The sequence below is a fragment of the Manis javanica genome, chromosome 4, assembly GCF_040802235.1.
Source record: "Manis javanica isolate MJ-LG chromosome 4, MJ_LKY, whole genome shotgun sequence".
Lineage (NCBI taxonomy): Eukaryota > Metazoa > Chordata > Mammalia > Pholidota > Manidae > Manis > Manis javanica.
Window position 1 is genome coordinate 144,571,282 of NC_133159.1, and position 18,492 is coordinate 144,589,773.

At 36.0% G+C, this 18,492-nt stretch overlaps 1 protein-coding gene across 1 annotated transcript in view; it reads right to left on the bottom strand.

The window, feature by feature from the left end:
- Window positions 1–18,492, bottom strand: part of AATF (apoptosis antagonizing transcription factor) — a 116,665-nt gene that overhangs the window by 17,194 nt on the left and 80,979 nt on the right. Inside the window, exons 9-11 of the mRNA XM_037026940.2 lie at window positions 10,468–10,535; window positions 8,567–8,647; window positions 4,934–5,005 (exon numbers count right to left, since the gene is read on the bottom strand). Of these exons, the coding sequence (XP_036882835.1) occupies window positions 4,934–5,005; window positions 8,567–8,647; window positions 10,468–10,535 (221 nt within the window). The remainder of the gene's footprint in view (window positions 1–4,933; window positions 5,006–8,566; window positions 8,648–10,467; window positions 10,536–18,492) is intronic.

Below are 18,492 nucleotides of genomic sequence, written 5' to 3' on the forward strand. Positions count from 1 at the left end.
ATATATGTCCACATATGTACACATACATCTGTGTAATTTTATTTTAAAAGCATAAATGGATCATATTACAAGCACTGTTTCTTTTTCCATTTAACAAAAGAATCTGGAGATCTGTGACAATGTAATATGTTTTTAAAGGCGTTTTTTTCTATCATACATATCTGTTTACTCAAAAAATGGGATTCGGCAGCCTACTTTTTCCACTGAACATTATGTTAATTCATACAGCTCCACTTCATCCTTTAACAGCTGCTTATAATATCATTGCATGATTTTACAGTGATTTATTTAACTAGTTGCCTACTGAAGGTCATTTGGATTGTTTCTTATTTTTTCCCTTACAAACAATGTTGCAATAAAGATTCTTGATACAATTTTTTTTTGTTGTTTGTTTGTTTGCCAACTTGCTATTTCCTTAGGTCAGTTCCTAGTAGTAGATTTTTCTGGGTCAACAGATACAAATACATTTAAAATTTTGAAATACTGTCAAACAGCCCTCCAAAATGATTTTGCAATTACATTCCCAACAACAGTACAGTTGACCCTTGAACAACATGGGTTTGAACTGCACTGGTTCATTTTACACACAGACTTTTTTTAATAAATACATTGGAAAATTTTTTGGAGATCTGTGACAATTTGAAACAATTTTCTTTTCTCTACCTTACTTTAAGAATACGGTATTTAAGTACACATAACATCAAAATATGTGTTAATTGACTTTATGTTACTGGTAAGGCTTCTGGTCAATAGCAGACAAGTTTTTGGGGAGTCAGGTTGCATGTGGATTTTCAACTGCACAGCAGAGGCAGATGTCAGCACCCCTCACCCCTGTGTTGTTCAAAGGTCAACTACATATGAAAGTGTCTTGTTTTCCCCAGCTATCAATAATGGGAATTACTTATCTTTTAAAGTTTTACAATTTAAAAAGGAAAAAATGAAAGCTCATACATTGCTTTGATTAATGAAGTTGACAGTCTTTATGTTTTTTGGCCACTTGAGATTTATCTTTTATGATTTCTAAGTTTGCTTGTTAACATGCTTTGCCCATTATTTTTACTGGGATATTCTTGGAAATTTTCCATGTGACTTCTATGTAGTCAGATCTATTAAGACTTTCCCTTATGGTTTCTGTTTCTGGCCTTGGTATCATGCTTACAAAGTCCTCTATGTCAAAATCATTAAAAATTCTCTATTCATACATGCACACCAAGAATGACATACATGTAACTTCACAAAACCAAAAATACTCATTTGAGGAAAAGTAGTATGCATTGATATTGATATTCTAATAATTATGAAAGTTTCACATTCAATGATATTTTGTGGTGTACAAAGTAGGGCACAAAACAGTACAATACTAGACAATTTCCTGTTATGGAATTACCTGAAGTAAACCAAAAGAGGCCAAGGTATGACTGCCTCTTTCTTAAAAGAAAGAAAATAACAATACCTACTAGCCCCAGAAGTTTTGATACTATAAGCAGAAAGAACTAATAGCCTGTTCTACCCATTGTTAATCTGGTTATTCAGACTCCAGCGCATGAGCAATAATGTAGATAAATGCCTCTGTACCCTTAGAAAACACATAGGAATGGAGTGCACTTTGGTTAACAACAAATGTTCAGTTTTCCAGCTATAAGACTTTTATTAAATTCCTTGTCAAGTGGCTAAACCAGCTAGAGAAGAATGCTGATAATCAGAATCAGTACACAAAGTGTAGCCCTCTTTCTCACCAATACTGAACGCCAGAAGGACTGTTACAAACAAACACAGTCCCAACCCCTTCTACCTGCACTGGCAAAGTAACACAGTTCTGGCCAATAAGATTTCAGAAAATTGTTGGAGGGGGTTCTGGAGAAGCTTTTACTTTCCTGATAAAAGGAAACAGGTATGTGTGACACTACTTTTTTCTTCTTCTTCCAGCCTCCAATGCATGTTTGGTGGCTGCAGCTGCAGCAGCCATCTTAGGACCACAGGGGGGAAACCAGGAAATGTTGACACAAATATCACTTAGAAAGCAAACTCTTGCCAATAACTGCATGCCACCCCAGAATTATTCTGTCGGAAAAATTAACTCCCCATTTGCTTAAGCCCTGTAGTCAGGTGTTATGTTTCTTACAGACCAAGTCCAATATAACCCTAAATAACATAGTCATTTTCAAATAACCATATAGTATATAGCAGCCCCTCAAAAATTGTAAGTGAATAAAATAAGACTCTGGCAAACTAAGAGCCCCTGGGGTATTAGGTGATTCAAGAAAAATTCCAACTGAGAATGACAAAAAGTTATTTCTAAATGACTTACTAGCATTGTATTCAAAAGATGCCACTAATATCTCAACTAGGTTTCACTTTACGCCTGAGATAATTTTACCTTAATGGTTTTTACTGTTTAAGCATCCAGTTTTCCTTTTTTGTGGATGTAATTTTTCATGTCACTCTGACAGAGAATCTATGAAGTATTCATTTTACTCAGTAATTTTAAAATATAGCCTAGATTTAGAAATGAATGGGGGAAAAAAAACAGCCACACATAGGCATTCACTTGCAAAGCACAGGAGAGCCTATGAAGTCATGAAGTTCTGAGTATAAATGTACTGAAAACCACCCATATGATACTTTGCACTCAAAGGACTAAACGAAAGCAAACAAAAAAATAATAACTGTGTTCACCTAAACTTGCAGATCTACTACTTTCCAGGCAAGAAGGGGAAATGTGATAGAGTTCATTAGCAAACAAAATACTCTCAAAAAGGTTAAATGTAGTTAAGGTATAAATCTGGCAAAACCCACATGTGCCTACATTATGACCAATAATTTCACTTTGTAAAACTTTATGTGTAAAAATGTCTTTCAGAGCATTATTTATAAGAATAACTAAAAATCAATGTAAATGTACAATAGTGAATGGCTAAATAAGTAATGTTAATATATTACACAGTCATTTTAAAGTGTTGAATAATTTTAATGACTGAAAATGCTCATAGCATGCAACATGTTAAAAGAAGAAATTCACTAGTAGAATATAATTGTAATTATATAAAAATAGAAACAAGAACATACTGAAAGGGAACTCATGAAGACTGCAAAGAACTACTCTGAGATGTTAAAAGTGGTTATCTCCTGTATATACATGTGTTCACACATACACATTTCCTAGAGCTGTACCCTGAGAGAATACAGAAACAATGACACCCAGTAACAATGAGCACCCCTGGTACACAGATCTTGGTTTCTAAATATCATAATCCACTAAAAATAATCAGGGCTCCTTGGAGACTGATTCTAGGGCTGGAACAGGGAAAGTATAAGATGAACCTCAAATACCTTGTTGCACCAGAAAGTAAGGAAGTACTTAAAGAATGATCGGGGACATCTCAAAAGGACACAAGCCAGCTTTAAGGGGCTTCCATTAGTCTGGGACAATTTTAAATCAAAATAAATAATCATACTATCAGACTATAATTCATTGAATAAAGTAGGAAAGCATGAGTCCATACCAATATAAATCAATAAGTGAATGTTTAATAAATGAAGGAGATGGGATATGGCTAAAAATACTGCATTGTAGCAGAATGCCAACTAATAAATACAGAAGGAATTATTCTTTTAAAAACAATCTCTGAGGGGAACCCTTCTACACTGCTGGTGGGAATGTAAACTAGTTCAACCATTGTGAAAAGCAATATGGAGGTTCTGCAAAAAACTAAGCCCCACTGATGGGCTACAGCCCACATTTGATCCGGGAATTCTACTCCTAGAAATTTACCCAAAGAAAACAACTTCTCAGATTCAAAAAGACATATGCACCCCTCTTTTTATTGCAGCACTATTTACAATACCCAAGATATGGAAGCAACCTAAGTGTCCATCAGTAGATGAATGGATAAAGAAGATGTGGTACATAAACACAATGGAATACTATTCAGCCATAAGAAAAAAACAAATCCTACCATTTGCAACAACATGGATGGAGCTAGATGGTATTATACTCAGTGAAATAAGTCAGGCAGAGAAAGACAAATAGCAAATGATTTCCCTCATATGTGGAGTATAACAACGAAGCTACACTGAAGGAACAAAATAGCAGCAGACTCACAAATTCCAAGAAGGGACTAGTGGTTACCGAAGGGGAGGGGAGAGGGAGAACAGGTGGGAAGCCAGATAGAAAGGGATTGTGGGGTATCATGATTGGTGCACATGGTGTGTGTGGGGTCACGGGGAAGACGGTGTAGTTCAGAGAAGACAAATAGGGACTCTGTGGCATCTTACTACACTGATGGACAGTGATTGCAATGGGGTATGTGAGAGGACTCGATAATAAGGGTGAATATATAACCACATTGTTTTTCTTTGAAACCTTCATAAGAGTGTACATCAATGATACCTTAATAAAAAATATGAATTGTAATATCATAAGTATACATTTTTATATACTTTTCTATCTCATTTCAGCTTTATAAAATGAGCATATACTTCTTTGTAAAAATACTAAAAATATTTTTTTTAAATCCTCAAGAACAGCCAGAACAAACACAATGTAATGCACATCTCTACAGCAATCTCTAGAGCCATTGTTTAAAGAAAAGAGCATGTACACAAACACTTAAACACATAAAGCAAACAAATGTGCTGTCCTGACCCATCTGTCCTAGAGAAGATCTCAGATGTCCTAGGGTGGCTAAAGTTAAAAACAAAAAAAACAGCAAAAACAAACAAAAAGCCACCAGAAGCAGCACTGAGATTTATGGAAATTTTGTTCTAGTTTTATAGTAATTATGGAAGTGAAGAGATGTGACAAGGACCCTTGCTATGATGCCAGTGACAAATGGTTAACTGATAAGAAATGCAGAGGGCAACAGGTTGTAGAACAGGTCAATAACAGGCTGTCATGAAGCCATTTGAGACATGTAATTAATCTATTACTCACCTGGCATCATCATTCATTGTAGTATGGTCAATAGGGGCCATGAAGCTCAGTAGTTTACTAAGGACATGAAACCTGAACAAAGCAGGAGACAAAGAGGCAGAACCATTAGTAACTATTAACCTAGAAAAAAGGAACACATTCTATGAGATAACAAACTCCAGAACTCATCACAGGAGCATTTGGCTCCAGAGTGAAATAGGGAACAATTAATAGTCACACACTGCTCACAACTCTATTTCCCCCTTTTTCCTTAATGCTACAGGAGAAAAGTTTCTGATAACAGCACACTGTAAATGACTGTCATTCAACACAGATCCATTTATATCACAGCCCCAAAAAAGAGTAGATATCTCTGTGCCCTTAAACAATATTTAACCCTTAAACACTACCCCATTTTCTTCCTCTAAGTACATCTTGATCATTTTTCATGGTTATTAGAGCTGCGTACTAGCAGTGACACTGGTAGTGAGTGGTATGACATCCGAACACAGTATCTCACCACCATCACTCACTAGCATTGGTTCCCTGAGTCAGAAAAGGCTTCTAGAATTCCACATCACCTCTACTCACTAGATCCACTGGGTCATTCATTTCTCCCTGTAAATGAAGGAACACAACTAAGGACATAATAAATTTGATGCCTAGATCTGCAGTCAAGGTGTTAACGGAAATTTCAGTTACATCACCTCCATTTCCCACCAATAGCGAAAAAGGATGTTTTTGTATGAAGAACTCTGAGATCCTCTGAATGAAGGGGCTGAACAAATACATGACCTTAGGCCAGATGATACCAATGAGAATTCAAAGAAGGTATCCCTTTCAGTTTGTTATAATAGAAGCGGCTATATAACAATATGCACAGTATAAAATTCTAATGAAAAAAACTTCTTGGGCAGAACACAATCCATAAAAATATTTTCATGTGCATAATATTAATTTTATAGTTTTAAAAACATTTTTACACTTATCAATTTGATTCTCTAGTACCCCAGCTAAGCCTCCCTAATTTCTTTTTTTAACAAATACATTTTACAAGAATAATAGTGATGAGATTTTTCCCCATTGTCAAGAGTAACAGGAAAAGTATAAATTCATTATAGAAAATTTGGAAAACAAACCAATGAAGCACACAAAAAATGCACAGTTCCTCCACCTACTGACAGTTGTTAACATTTTGGTTATGTTTGTTTTATGTAGTAATCCTGATATATATGCACACATACAATTTTGTACCCATTTTTTTTCACTTAGCATTGTAAGCATTGTCCCATAGATAATATCTGAATAGCTGTATACAATTCTAGGAATAGTATTAGCACCACAAAATATTTTCTTATTTTTGAACATTTATATTGATTCCAATTCTTCACTTTTCTTAAGATGCAAAAACAAAATCTCTGTACACGATACTCATTTTTTAAAATATTTGTTATCTTCTATTTATAAAAAGTAGTATCTAATTCTTTAAAAAATAACCCAAATACAGGAATGCATAGGAAACTGACAAGTCTCTGATAGCCCTATCCCCCAGAAATAATCTCTATTAATTAAAATTATTAAGTTTGGGTATAGATTTTTCACATATAAGACAAATACAAACTTAATACATTTTTCACATAAAAATATACTTAATATTCTGCATTATGCTTTTCTCCACTGAACCATATGCCATAATTTATTCTTTTTCATAGTTGCAGAATATTCCACTGTGTCAATACATTTTAATTTATTTAATCTCTTACTGATGGGCATTTACATAGCCTACTCCCTTTTAAAAACCTTATTAATTAGTACTAAAGTGGCGATCCTTATACACAGATTATTATTTGTTCACATATTTCTATGGGATAAACCTTGAAATGTGAAACTGATGGTGAATGGAAAGGCATACATATTTAAAGTTCAGAAACTGAGTCAAAATATCCCCTCCCCCAAGTTATGTTAATGTATGAGAATATAAGTTTTTATATAACCTTTTTATTTAACTATAAAGCACAAGTACCATTACTAAATGCATCATAACGTCTTTGGGCTTCATCAAACTTTGGTGTCCATCTGAAAAAAGGAACACTGTTCTCGGCTGTATTCAAAGACAGGCTTAATTCACTCTCTGAACAAAGACTAGGAACTACAGTTGAGTTGTCCAGTCAGCAGTCACTGGCCACATGTGATTACTGAGTACTGGAAATGTGCCTAGTCTGAACAGAGATGTGCCGACCTCAGATGTACACTAGCTTTTGAAGATTTGGAGTGGAAAAAAGAATGTAAAACATATTATTGATTATTTTTTAAATAATGAATTGTTGAAATCATTTTTTAGTATGTTGGGTTAAACAAAATACTAAAATTCAGTTCACCTATTTCTTTTTTAAATGTGGCTGCCAGACACTTAACATTACATATATAATATGTATTTTTATTGGATAGCACTGCTCTGTGTAATACTACTACATTTAACACAATATATTCAATAACTTAACATGCTGAAAGACAAGTTTTGATAAGTGATCAGATTAAAGTCAATTTAGTAATGTGTACTTAATGCAATGCATTTCATCTAATCTCAGTCCTGCTGAGGAAAGATGCATGATTTAGTATTAAAACACCTTTGACTGGCCATACTAAGAAAAGATAAGTATAATTTTATGGCACAAGAACAGACAAGCACAGTAAAGGTATACTTTACAAGCAAAGTAAACATCCCACTATTAAAGGCCTCGGAGTCTAACCCATTATGAATTCTGATTAAATCATGATCGAATCCAGTTATATATAATGCTGAATAAAGTACCAGTAATCAATAGTTACAATTGTTTCCAAAAACCAAAATATTTCTTTTCTTTATAAAGAATTTTCTAGCATTCAACTAGTTAGTTGCCATGCCCAGTCTGCCAGACTGATGCAACTAACCTGCTATCATTTGAAAAATGTTTCCACAAGGTAATGTTCATCTTTGCTATGACATTTTTGGAACTCTCTCTCCAACCCTCTCACAAAGAGCAAAGTTTGCTCACTGGTGCAACCTAGTGTCAGCGATGACAGCTGGCACACACTACCAGCTCTTCTTGAGGTCCAATTGAGAGCACTTAAAATATTCTCATCTAACCTGGGCTACTTATTTACTTCTTCAGGACACATGCTAAATGTAGCCCTGATGGCACTTTGGTGCCTGCATAGGCCAGTTGGTCCTGCCCAGAGAAATAACAACAGCCACAGGTTAGAAGCATGGGCTCTGGAATCAGAACAATTAGCTCAAATCCCAATTTACTACTTACTAGCTTGTAATAGGTTGGATGAGTTGCTTCTGTTCTCTAAGCACTTTACATGAATTGCTAATTAATCTGCATAACATCCCTATAAAATATGACTTTTATTACTATACTCATTTCACAGATGAGGAAATTGAAGCACAGAGATGTAAAGTGACTTGCCCAAGGTCTCCAGGCCAGTGAGTAGAAGCGTCAGATGTCAGATCTTAACAGTTAAGCTCCAGCGTCTTAAAACATGTAAGGATTATTTTTCTGATCCTTAAAAACAAACTCATCAGAAGAGATAGAAAATTATAAAATAGCCAAATTATAACAGAAGAGATACAACATACCACGTTAAATTTTTTTCTAAAAAATAACTCACCGAAGTTTCCTTCCTTTGCTGGCTTTTCTATCTACTTTCTTGTGGATTTTGCTCCGTAACTTCTGGATCGCAAGCCACTGCCTAGGAAATTCAAGCAATGTTATGCATCATCACTAACAGAAGTAGTTATGCCTACTGACAAATTTCTTGCTACCTTGCAGAAAGAAAGAAATCATCAGCCTACGTCAAGTTCCTTAAAATAGTCTGGGGCCAAAGTGACTAATCAATTGAAGAGGATTTGTGCAATGGTAAAAAAGCAAATGGCAGCTGGGAAATTCTACAGCAAATCTGGTTAACAATGCTTCTGAGTATTTGGCATTGCTGTGAAAAGCACTAAATACCCCGTCTGCAGGAGAACCCATCATACTGAGTAGGGCTGCTTGGTTTTGCTTTTGATGTTTTTAGCTGTGCAGCATGTTCTCTTACTAATATTGCAACTGCCATTTGGTTTAAACACATGAATTCTTTAAATCTAATATTCTTCTCTAATAATACCCAAGTGCGTTTTCTTGTGCTTTCCAATTTTTGTTAATTTTTTTGTAATCATTCATGAGTGGTACTAGTTTTATAGCCATTTTGTTTATTTAATTTTCATTTCATCTGTTGTATTTCAGAACGTGTGTTGCTAAAAGGTAAGGGTTCTTCCCTCCAATATAATCTCAATGTCACTGTCACACCTAAAAAAAAAATTAATAATTCTTTACTGTCAAATAGTTAGTCTTCAAATTTACCAGATCATCTCAATTTTACAGTTGGTTTGTTTGCATCAGGATTCAAACAGGATTCACATATTCTGCAGTCATTTTTAGATTAACAGGAATTAATTCTTCAAATAAAGGATACTAAGAAAATCTTCCTAAATTGCTCACATGAACAAATGTGAGAAAAAGGAGAAACACCAGCAGCTAGTCATCTTACCTGACTTTTACAACGAAAACCCAGTATCAGAAAAAAATAATCTTGGGAAATCCAATTACTGTAATCTTAATATAATCTTAATTACCATAATCTATTTTATTGTAAAGTCAGATAAATGTACAATATAATCACCACTTAAATGCAATTTGCTGTATCACATTAAATTTATAGCAAACAGCTCTCCATAGGATTCCAGAGTTATACAAAATATCAACAATATCCTATCCTAAAATTCAAATAATATTTTACTCAGACAAAATTATTTCATCAACACAAATTTTTCATTGCTTTCTCAAAATGCTGCTCTGCCCAGAATTCCATTCTGGCACTTGCAGCTTTTGTTTCCTTTCATGGTTTTGCAAATTATGGCTCATGGCTATTTAAATGTACACTATTCATTAGGTAGCATTCTAAACGCCCTTTTTATTTTCACCCACAGGATGAAGCATACACACAAGAGCCTTCCTTCACTACTTTACATTCTACCCTGACATCTGGGTAATGCTGCCGCATTCCATTTCTAATTGTGCTGAAGCTTTTACTGGAAGGGTGGAGGTCTAAATTAGCACAGACGTTTAACAAAGATTTGACTCTGAGCAAGGAACCTGTTATGCACATTGCCACATTCTGACAGCAGAGAGCGTGCATTTGAGTGCTTGCTTTTTATCCACTGGTCAGAGACGGATACAGATACAGTCACAATCTAAACCAGAGAGCAAAGAGCATAAAGGACTTTGAAAAACAAGCCCTAAAACAAACACATACAGGTGCTTTATCATCTCTTAATTCAAACTGCACAGGAGGCAATATAGGGCAAAACACTTAGGACTTCCTTCATTTTGTCTTTCTGGATCTTATTATCTTGCTTAACTTTTATAATTATAGGGCCTAATTATAGGGCCAATCACTGTCTTAGGAGGCAGAATTAAGGGAGAAACTACTATATCGTCTGTTTGCATGAACAGAAAATCTATTTAAATTACCTTCCCATGGCCACCTGGTCATTGGGATCCAAGGAGCTGGTCTTCCGTTCTATGAGTTCTCGAAGGAGCTAGGGGAAAAAGGAAAGCAACTGATTTATTTATCATCTCACAGCACCAACTGACTTTAAAAGGGCACAGTAGGAATTCTGAATGGCATAGTGACAGCTCTAAAACTACAATCAATAAGGGACAACACAGTGGCAAGAGCATAACTGAATTCCCGTTAACCCTTTCATGTTTATATATCTTTAAAAAGCTGGCAATAGCAAGAGCCAAGACCAGAAGTCCATTTGGAAAACTTACTTTACTGCAGTTCATTTCAAATAGATCAATGACTATGCAACATTCCCTTCATTGTTTTTATGAGTAGTTTTGTCCACCTCATCGATATCAAAGGAGAATCTTTAAAAGGTCAGATAGGAAGGAAGGGCTATGCGGCAAAAAGGAAAATGTCTAAGCTTCTCAGCAAAAGGAAAATGGTACGTGGTTAACTTCTGGGACCCATCACCTCCAGCAGTCAGGAAGGTTCTTCTCAGGCAAAAGCCCTTATTATATATAATTAAATGGACTTCATACTCTTGCTTTCCATAGCCGGTACTCTACCACATTAACTCTTAAGTGATTTAACCAAATAAGATACCAACACATTCACAACCACAATTCTAAGGGGGAACCTAAAGAAAGTCGTATATATATGTGCAGATGCAACAGAGAGAATCAGTCTCTCCTTCTCTACAATTACTCTATGGGACTCTAAATTACTCTCCTACACTCCTCTTAATCCTGGGTAGTCCAATGCACGCAACTGAGTCTAAATCTGTATCTTTCACACAGACTTCAGAATTTACACGGGATCTTAAAGTAATAAATGAAGAGAAGGAATGGACTTAAAAATCAAACATTCAAGAAAAGAATTTTAAGTTAAAATAATAAAGGTAGATATCTCTCCTATAAAAGTGCTATATGCAGAGAACTAGCAACAGAAATTAAAATCTCAAAATCTTCTGAGAGAAATCTAAGGGACCACACTAACAAACGAATTCCTGCTAATCATTTATCAATAATATAGGTTTGACTTTAAAACTTGTTTTTTCACAAAAATGCATAGTTATTTTTGTAGGTAAGTTATGATAGTAATATAGATACTTCACCAGGTTAAATAGCTGAAGTCTATAGGATAGAGAAGGAGGAATAAATTCCCATGAAAGTAGTTCACTCTCTAATTTTCATTTGTTTAATATAAGTAGGCACTGGAAGAAGTAAAACAAGTTTATAAAAATATTCGTTTCCATGTAACATGAATCTTTTTGCCAAAGGGAAAAGATGATTTCATTCACAATTTAAAAACCTCCTGTGATGCTTTTTCATTTGCTTATTTTAGACATTATTACTACAGCAATTACAATTAAAAATGCAGAGACCAGAAGCCACTGGTTTATTATCACTAGAAAACAGCAAGTTATTTATCTACCCTGTTTATCTGATTGATTCCCAACATCTCTCTGGCAGCCAATCTATCAGTTTATCTCTCCTACTTCATCACAGTCACTTCTGGCAGCTAAATACAAGATCCAAATTCAGTGTTACACTGACACACAACACAGTAAACCTGTGTAACAGTGCCGCTCTGTAAACAGCTGCCCTTAAGCCTAAGCAAAAATGGGCTTCTGGCTCCCAGTAAATATTGTCAAAAGTAAGGTTGGGGGGGTGGAAAGGGGAAGAGGTTAATAATAAAAAAAATGAAGAAGAGGAGGAGAAAGAAAAGAATAAAAAGATAGGAAAATAATGTTAGGACTGTTTCTCATTGCCCTAACCTTATTCCAGCTACATAAGAGATTACAACAACCGTTCCTGGATTTCCTAATGGTCTCTGATTCCTTGAGACTGGGGCTGCCATGGCCACTGGGAACAAGTGCCTGTGGACGGCTGCCCCAGCACAACAGCAGTGATCCTCTGGAAGGAAGCTCCATATGCCTTTCCCGAAGGCTGGACATGGGAGGTGTACAACTGTACCGGCTCTATTACCTTCGCAGTGGTCTCTACAATTCAAACACCAAATAGGTGCAGCCTTTATTCTCAAGCCCTCTGTGTACTTTATATATTCAGGGGTGCATCTGCACTACCCAAGTGCCTTGCACAACTATTCTTAGTCAGTCATGATTTGGAACTTGGTTGTATTAGTCTACCTGGCAAAGTCCAACTAGTTTATTCAGGTCAATGTTTCAGAAGACTTTGTTATGTGCAAGGCAGGAATAAAAAGGTGTCAAGAACGTACAAGTAAACAAATGAGTCCCATGGCTATTGCTATTTGCACAGCCATCACTATCACTGGGCTTTAATTCTTAAAAACTACTTTCAAAAATGTTGATGAAAAACAAAGCTTCAGAAATATTGCTGAAAAATTTAATTTTGTTCTCAGTTCAACTTTTATTTTATTTTTTTATTAAGGTATCATTGATATACAATCTTATGAAGGCTTCACATGAGCAACACTGTGGTTATTACATTCACCCATATTATAAAGTCCCCCCCCAACACCCAATTGCACTCACAGTCCATAAGCATAGTAAGATGGTACAGAGCCACTACTTGTCTTCTCTGTGCTATGCTGCCTTCCCTGTGACCTCCGTACATTATGTGTGCTAATCATAATGCCCCTTAATCCCCTTCTCCCTCCCTCCCACACCCTCTTCCCACCGCCTTCTGTTTGGTAACTGCTAGTCCCTTCTTGGAGTCTATGAGTCTGCTGTTGTTTTGTCTGTTTAATTTTGCTTTGTTCTTACACTCCACAAATGAGTGAAATCATTTGGTCTTGGTCTTTCTCCGACTCGCTTATTTCACTGAACATAATACCCTCTAGCTCCATCCATGTTGTTGCAAATGGTACAATTTGTTTTCTTCTCATGGCTAAATAACATTCCATTGTGTATATATACCCCCTCTTTATCCATTCATCTACTTATGGACACTTAGGTTGCTTCCATATCTTGGCTATTGTAAATAGTGCAGCAATACACATAGCAGTGCATATGTCTTTTTGAATCAGGGATCTTGTTTTCTTTGAGTAAATTCTTGGAGTGGAATTACTGGGTCAAATGGCATTTCTATTTTTAGTTTTTTGAGAAAACTTCATGATGCTTTCCACAATGGTTGAAATGATTTACATTTCCACCAGGAATGTAGGAGGGTTTTCCCCTTTCTCCAAATTCTCACCAGCATTAGTTGTTCCTTGTCTTTTGGATGATGGCCATCCAAAACGGTGTGAGGGGATATCTCATTGTGGTTTTAATTTGCATTTCCCTGATAATTAGCAATGTGAAGCATCTTTTCATGTGTCTGTTGGCCACTGAATTTCTTCTTTGTAGAAGTGTCTGTGCAGATCCTCAGCCCATTTTTTAATTGGGTTATCTGCTTTTTGGGTGTTGAGGCAGGTGGGTTCTTTATGTATTTTGGATATTAACCCCTTATCGGATATGTCATTTATGAATTTATTCTCCCACATTGTAGGATGCCTTTTTCTTCTTCTGATGGTGTCCTTTGCTGTACAAAGGCTTTTTAGTTTGATGTAGTCCCATTTGTTCATTTTTGCTTTTGTTTCCCTTGTCCAAGGAGATAAATTCAGGAAAAACTGCTCATGTTTATATTCAAGAGATTTTTGCCTATGTTTTCTTCTAAGAGTTTTATGGTTTCATAACTTACATTCAGGTCTTTGATCCATTTTGAGTTTACTTTTGTGTATGTAGTTAGACAGTAATCCAGTTTCATTCTCTTGCATGTAGCTGTCCAGTTTTGCCAACACCAGCTGTTGAAGAGGCTGTCATTTCCCCATTGTCTAACCATGGCTCCTTTATCGTATATTAATGGTCATATATGTTTGGGTTTATATCTGGGTTCTCTATTCTGTTCCATTGACCAATGGGTCTATTCTTGCACCAGTACCAAATTGTTTTGATTACTGTGGCTTTGTAGCAGAGCTTGAAGTTGGGTAGCATAATCCCCCAGTTTTATTCTTCCATCTCAGGATTGCTTTGGCTATGTGGGGTCTTTTAAAGTCCCATATGAATTTTAAAACCATTTGTTCTAGTTCACATAAGAATGCTGTTTGTATTTTGATAGGGATTGCATTAAATCTGCAGATTGCTTTAGGCAGGATGGCCATTTTAATAATCTTAATTCCTCCTACCCAAGAGATCAGGATTTATTTCCATTTATTGGTGTCTTCTTTAATTTTTCTCACAAATGTCTTGTAGTTTTCAGGGTATAGGTCTTTCACCAACTTGGTTAGGTTTATTCCTAGTTATTTTATTCTTTTCAATGCAATTGTAAATGCAATTGTTTTCTTGATTTCTCTTTCTTCTAGTTCATCATTAGTATATAGGAATGCCACAGATTTCTGTGTATTAATTTTGTATCCTGCAACTTTGCTGAATTCAGTTACTAGTTCTACCAGTTTTGGGGTGGATTCATTAAGGTTTTTTATGTAAAACATTGTGTTATATGCAAACAGTGACAGTTTAACTTCTTCCTTACCAATCTGGACGCCTTTTATTTCTTTGTGTTGTCTGATTGCCATAGCTAGGATCTTCAGTACTATGTTGAATAAAAATGGGGAGAGTGGACACCCTTGTCTTGTTCCCGATCTTAAAGGAAAAGCTTTCAGCTTCTTGCTGGTAAGTATGATGTTGGCTGTGGCTTTGTCATATATGGGCTTTATTATGTTAAGGTACTTGCACTGTATACCCATTTTGTTGGGCTTTTATCATGAATCGATGTTGAATTTTGTCAAATGCTTTTTCAGCATCTATGGAGATGATCATGTGATTTTTGTCCTTTTGTTGATGTGGTGGATGATGTTGATGGATTTTCAAAAACTGTACCATCCTTGCATCCCTGGGATAAATCCACTTGATCATGATGGATGATCTTTTTGATGTATTTTTGAATTTGGTTTGCTAATATTTTGTTGAGTATTTTCGCATCTGTGATCATCAGGGATACTGGTCTGTAACTTTCTTTTTTTGTGGTGTCTTTGTCTGGTTTGGTATCAGAGTGATGCTAACCTCATAGAAAAGTTTGGACGTATTCCCTCCTCTTCTATTTTTTGGAAAACTTTAAGAAGGATGGGTATTAGGTCTTCACCAAATGTTTGATTGAATGCAGCAGTGGAGCCATCTGGTCCAAGCATTTTGTTCTTAGGTAGTTTTTTGATTACCAATTTAGTTTCATTGCTGGTAACTGGTCTGTTCAGATTTTCTGTTTCTTCATGGGTCAGTCTTGGAAGGTTGTATTTTTCTACAAAGTTGTCCATTTCTTTTAGGTTATCCAATTTGTTAGAAATAATTTTTCATGGTATTTTCTAATAATTCTTTCTATTTCTGTGGTATCCATGGTGATTTTTCCCTTCCCATATCTGATTCTGTTTATGTGTGTACACTCTTTTTTCCTTGATAAGTCTAAGTGTTTATCTATTTTGTTTATTTTCTCAAAGAACCAGCTCCAGTTTCAATGATTCTTTCTATTGTTTTATTCTTCTTGATTTTATTTATCTCTGCTCCCTCCTTCTACTGACATTGGGCCTCATTTGTTCTTCTTTTTCTGTTTTCATTAATTGTGAGTTTAGACTGTTCATTTGGATTTGTGCTTCTTTATTGAGGTAAGTCTGTATGGCTATATAATTTCCTCTTAGAACTGCCTCCACCACCTCCCACATATTTTGGGGTGTTGATTGTTGTTTTCATTTGTCTCCATATATTACTTGATTTCTGTTTTTATTAGTCATTGACCCATTGATTATTTAGAAGCACACTGTTAAGCCTCCACGTGTTTGTGGGCTTTTTGTTTTCTTTCCATATTTTATTTCTAGTTTTGTACCTTTTTGGTCTGAGAAGATGGTTGGTACAATTTCAACCCTTCTGAATTTACTGAAGCTCTTTTTGTGAAATAGTATGTGATCTATTCTGGAAAATGTTCCATGTGTACTTGAGAAGAATGTGTATCGTGCTGCTTTTGGGTGGAGTGTACTGAAGATGTCTGTTACGTCCATCTGTTCTAGTATGTTGTTCAGTGCCTCTGCCTCCTTACTTATTTTCTGTCTGGTCGATCTGTCCTTTGGAGTGAGTGGTGTGTTGAAGCCTCCTAAAATGAATGCTTTGTATTCTATTTCCCTCTTTAATTCTGTTAGTATTTGTTTCACATAATTAGGTGTGCTCCTGTGTTGGGTGCACAGATACTTATAATGGTTATATCCTCTTGTTGGACTGACTGACCCCTTTACATGATATAATATCTTTGTCTCTTCTATTTTCTTTGTTTGAAGTCTATTTTGTCTGATACAAGTACTGCAACTCCTGCTTTTTTCTCCATATTATTTGCATAAAATATCTTTTTCCATCCCTTCACTTTCAGTCTGTGTATGTCTTTGGGTTTGAAGTGAGTCTCTTGCAGAAAGTATTATTTTTTTATCCATTCTGGTACTCTTATGTCTTTTGATTGGTACATTCAGTCCATTTACACTTAGGGTGATTATTGATAAATATGTACTTACTGAAATTGCAGGCTTTAGATTTATGGTTACCAAAGGTTCAAGAGCAGTTTCTTTACTATATAACAGTCTAACTTAACTTGCTTATTATGCTATTTCAAACACAATCTAAAGGGGCTTTTTTCTCCCTTCTTTTTCTTCCTCCTCCACTCTTTACGTATTAGGTGTCATATTCTGGTCTCTTTGTGTATCCCTTGACTGAGTTTGTGGGTTATTGACTTAATTTTGCTTTTGCTTAGCAATTAATTGGTCTACTTCCTTTACTATGGCTTTATTTTCTCTGGTGACAGCTACTTAGCCTTAGAAACACTTCCATCTAGAGCAGTCCCTCAAAAATACACTGTAGAGGTGGTTTGTGGGAGGTAAATTCCCTCAACTTTTGCTTATCTGGGAATTGTTTAATCCCTCCTTCAAATTTAAATGATAATCTTGCTGGGTGGAGTACTTGGTTCGAGGCTCTTCTGTTTCATTGCATTAAATATATGATGCCCCTCTCTTCTGGCCTGTAAGGTTTCTGCTGAGAAGTCTGATGATAGCCTGATGGGTTTTCCTTTGTATATGATCTTTTTTCTCTCTCTGGCTGCTTTTAATAGTCTGTCCTTGATCTTGATCTTTGCCATTTTAATTATTATATGTCTTGGTGTTGTCCTCCTTGGGTCCCTTGTGCTGGGACATCTGTGCACTTCCATGGCCTGACAGATTATTTCCTTCCCCAGATTGGGGATGTTTTCAGCAATTATTTCCTCAAAGACACTTTCTATCCTTTTTTCTCTCTTCTTCTTCTGGTATTGCTATAATGCAAATATTGTTCCGTTTGGATTGGTCACACAGTTCTCTTAATATTCTTTCATTCTAGAGATCCTTTTTTCTCTTGGTGCCTCAGGTTCTTTGTATAGGAATATAATTTCTCTAATTTCTATTTCATTTACAGTCTCCTCTACCTCATATAATCTGCTTTTAAATCCCTCCACTGTATGTTTCATTTCAGATACTATATTTTTCAAAGTTTCTAATTCTTTCTTGATGTCCTCCCTGAGGTCTTGAATATTTTTCTGTAGTTTTGTGAGCATGTTTATGATTTTTACTTTGAAATCTTTATCAGGAAGATCAGTTATTTCAGTTTCACTTGGCCCTCTTTCTGGTGTTTGTGGAATTTTGGTTTGTACCAGGTTCTTTTGCCATTTCATATTCCTAATGATTACTATGGAATAATAACCTTGTGTCAGTGGCACCCTCTAGTGCCCAGAAGCTCTACACTCTGGAGCTGCCCAGCCTCTGAAGTGATGTTGAGGGTCACAGGCATACAGTACAAGTGCCTGCCAGGAGGAAAGAGCTCCTTCCTTCTTCCAAGCAGAGTGCCTGCCTCCACTGCCAAGACCAGTGGGCTGAGCATGCAGGGAGGGACCTCTGTGTTATACCCTTGCAGCTGCCGTAGGCAGGGCCACCCTCCAGCTGGCCTGGCGTGACGGTAGAGGCGGCAGGTT